Genomic DNA, 3,972 nt, shown 5'->3' with positions numbered 1-3,972 from the left:
AAAATTTGGAATAATCAGACCCAGAGTCAACCAAAATCGCCCCAAATGCTTCCACGCACAACACGAGTTGGAGTTTCGTAGTACTCCCTCTGTAAAGAAATATAAGATATAATATCATATATTTGTTTACAGAGGAAATACTATTTGTTTAAAACTGCTTAGCAGTGGCACTTATAGCGTATGTAAGGTAATATCCGAGACCCGGCCGATCGATCCTTGTAAATTTTGGGAGCCTACTTGAGAGGTCCTGCATACACACCTCAATCTCTATATAAACATGAGAGCCTAAGGCTGCTAAGCCAGACAAGTAGAGTGGCATCTAGCTTCAAGATGGAGAGCTACTCGCTGTCATATGCATCCCTGTGCGGCCTTGCAGTTGTTGTAGCAGGCTGGCTGCTACACTGCGTGTACAAGTGGAGGAATCCTCCCTGCAACATTGGGAGGCTCCCTCCTGGATCCATGGGCTTCCCTCTCGTTGGCGAGACCTTCCAGTTCCTCAGGCCAAGCCCTTCTCTCGATATCCCAGCCTTCTACAAGCAAAGGCTGGAAAGGTAATTACTTAATTTGAATTAAGCAAATTAATTTCTAGTTCTAGTCTAGTGTAGTATAAACATTGTTCTAGGATGCTAGATCCGCCACTGCCCACCGGATCAAGCAGCTGCAGCAGTGAGGGGATTGACAAATTCTGCACGTCCGTGCAGGTATGGCCGGCTGTTCAAGACGAACCTGGTGGGTCACCCTGTGGTGGTGTCCATGGACGCCGAGGTGAACCGCTTCATCTTCCAGCAGGAAGGCAAGCTGTTCCGCAGCTGGTACCCGGACACCACCAACGACCTCTTTGGAAAGGAGAGCATGGTCTACTACGACGGTTCCGTCCACAAGTACGTCCGCAGCTTCGCGGCCAGGCTCTTCGGCATCGACAGCCTCCGGGACGTGCTCTTCGCTGAGATGGAGCACAGCGTGACGCAGAACCTGGCCGCGTGGGCCACGGAGCCTTTCATTGAGGTCAAGGACGCCGTGGCCACGGTAATTAATTAAGGACATGCATGTGATAGTATAGTTTACAACTCCCCCCGTCCCAAAATAAATGACTCAATTTGGGACGGAGGGAGAAATTTGGTTGGCTGGCTGGATAGCTAGTAGGTACTATAGTAATAAACTAACTGAGTGGCATTCAGATGATATTTGACCACATGGCCAAGAAGCTTATTGGTTTTGGCCCCGACAAGTCAAGGAAGCTTAGGAAGAACTTCGATGCCTTCTTCCAGGGAATGGTCTCATTCCCGCTGTATTTCCCTGGGACAACATTCTACGGATGCATACAGGTATAAGTCATCCATGTTCAACATAATTAAGTAGTTATACATGCTCAATTCAAGCTTAAAACAGCACGTCGTGTTCTTGATGCATGCAGGGAAGGAAAAAGCTTCAAAATGTACTCAAGGACCTACTAAAAGAAAGGCTCAGTACACCTCAGATGCGACACGGCGATTTCCTCGACGAGGTGGTCGACGAGCTCCGGAGTGGGACAGGAACGATGAACGAGAAATTTGCTGTAGATTTTGTTGCCGCCCTCTTGTTCGGCACCTTTGCGACGATCTCGTCAGCGCTTGCGGTCGGTATGAAGCTCCTCAGCGACCATCCTAACGTAGTAGAATCACTCAAGGTAAAGTCTTAATTTGTTCGACTCCTTGAGGTTTTCACTTTCAGTTTTTTTTTAAAAAATCAGCACCAACCGAAATTGAGTGATTTTGGTTTTGTTTTCAGCCAAAAGGCCAAAATGTTCACTTGAAATCAATTAAAAATTTGAATGTTTTGAGCATATTTTAAAAAAATATTTGAATTCATGTGTACTACTACAGCTGCTGAAATATTTTGGCCGAAAGGAAAATATTTCAATGACTGCTGAAATTAATGAAATTCAGTGAATTTCATCGAAATCTCATTGAAAATGAAAACCATCGGAGTAGCAAGTAATTCTTACTGCTGCACTTGACTCGTGTAAATCTTGCCAATCTTATACACTTACTTGGATTTGAACGGTTGAACGACAAAGATTTACGGTAGTTCTAAAACCTTGGTGCAGGAGGAGCATGAAGCGATTCTCAAGAAAAGAGAGGATGGAAGAACTGGGATCACATGGGATGAATACAAGTCCATGACATTCACTGCTCAGGTTTCACTTCATGCATGCATGTGTACCTTGAATTCACCAGTAATTTGTGATCAATCATGTCCAATCATACAACAACATGAACTGATGGAAGCCAAACGTTTTCTGCACTGCATGCATGCAGGTCACGAATGAGATAGTTCGCATCAGTAACGTGTCCCCTGGAATATTCAGGAAAGCACTGACAGATGTGCCAGTGAAAGGTAAGGTACCCTCAGCATAGACATAGCACGTCCGTTTTGTAGTACGCACGTGCTACTTAATTATCTTCCCTGACGCAGGCTACACGATTCCCGCCGGTTGGCTGGTGATGATCAGCCCCATGGCTATCCATCTGAACCCAGAATTATATGAAGATCCACTAACCTTTAATCCATGGAGGTGGCAGGTTGGTGACAAATTCCTCAACAACCATCCCTTTATCCATGAATGACCAATCAAAATTCATACGCAGGATGAGTCGAAGAAGAGCACTCTACTCAAGAACTTCATGCCATTCGGAGGGGGGACGAGGCATTGTGTGGGAGCAGAGTTCAGCAAGATTCAGATCGCCATCTTCCTCCACACCTTGGTGACAAACTACCGGTAACTGCCGATCATGTAAACCAATAAATCACATTCTCAGCACGAGCTAGTAATTTATAAGACTACGTTGAACAAATCATGTGCAGATGGAAGGAGATAAAAGGAGGCGACGTGCAACGCATAACGGAGGTCGTGTTTCCAACAGGCTATCACATCCAGATAATCCCAAGGGAGGGATAAATTGATTCAACACATGCATGGACGACTCCATTGCTCTTGGTACAACAAAGCACGGCCTACTTTATCCCTAGGGAGCACAAGGACGGATAATCGTACTCCTGCAATAATTGGTGATTGATTTCTCTACCATTCCAACTTCGTAAAATGTAACTTTGCAACATGTGACTACCTCGACACTACCGTGCTCCTTGATGTGTAATTTCTAGACTATGTGTGTTATTTTCTTTTCACTACAAGATATATGTCCATGAATAAAAAAACACCACTTTTATTTAGAAGTGTGTCACGTGTAAGAGTGTTTGGTTATAATGGGTACTAGTGCAGAATGGTGCTATGAAGGCACACCTATGGCACACCCTTGAACCGAACTGTGTGCGATGCAGGTATCACAAACATTAAAAAAATAAAACTGGGTGCAAAAAAAGAAATGTATGCGATAGTCGATCCATTGTGCACGACTTTGAGATGCAAACCATGCGTGATACAAGGCACATAGTTCTGTAGAAATACACGTGTGCAATAAGTCGTGATAATGCACATGATTCCACTTCTCAAATCGTATGCATTGATTGACAAATGATTTAAATAAATGAATTGTATTGATTAGGAGCATCCCGCGCATTGTGTTACATGCACACTGTGTGTAAAGTTTCGCACACGGTTGTCTAAAGGCAACTCATGTGCGATAACTTGTGACAACGCATATGATTGTGTGGTGAAAATTGTGTGCTTTATCAGCCACACAATTGAATTAAATAAACTATGTGCGATACTGAGAATCATTGCACAAGATTCCCTCATGCGGATCATTTGCAACGTGAGTTGCTCTGTTTGCAAAAACGAGATGCTCTAGTGTTCAGAACAAAAACTACATAAGACATCATTGCACATTTTGTTGCATAATCAAACTAAACATTCAGTACATAAGTGACTAAACATCATATAGCACATCTCATTGCATAATTAGCTAAACAATAAACATTAAACTATGGATAGTGATGAGCGACTCATCCTCGTCGGAGAAGGAGCAATGA

General features: G+C 43.7%; 1 protein-coding gene across 1 annotated transcript; it reads left to right on the top strand.

Moving 5' to 3' along the window:
* The first annotated feature begins 233 nt into the window (after nucleotides 1–233).
* LOC125506552 (cytochrome P450 87A3-like) lies at nucleotides 234–3,284 on the top strand. Its single transcript, XM_048671344.1, has 9 exons — nucleotides 234–551; nucleotides 702–1,026; nucleotides 1,179–1,325; nucleotides 1,415–1,666; nucleotides 2,087–2,176; nucleotides 2,298–2,376; nucleotides 2,455–2,561; nucleotides 2,628–2,758; nucleotides 2,845–3,284. Exons 1-9 carry the CDS (start codon nucleotides 331–333, stop codon nucleotides 2,936–2,938), a joined length of 1,446 nt encoding a protein of 481 aa, XP_048527301.1. The 5' UTR covers nucleotides 234–330; the 3' UTR covers nucleotides 2,939–3,284.
* The last annotated feature ends 688 nt before the right edge of the window (nucleotides 3,285–3,972 follow it).

This window comes from Triticum urartu, chromosome 5 (assembly GCF_003073215.2).
Source record: "Triticum urartu cultivar G1812 chromosome 5, Tu2.1, whole genome shotgun sequence".
NCBI lineage: Eukaryota > Viridiplantae > Streptophyta > Magnoliopsida > Poales > Poaceae > Triticum > Triticum urartu.
This window is presented reverse-complemented; position numbering and strand designations above follow the sequence as displayed.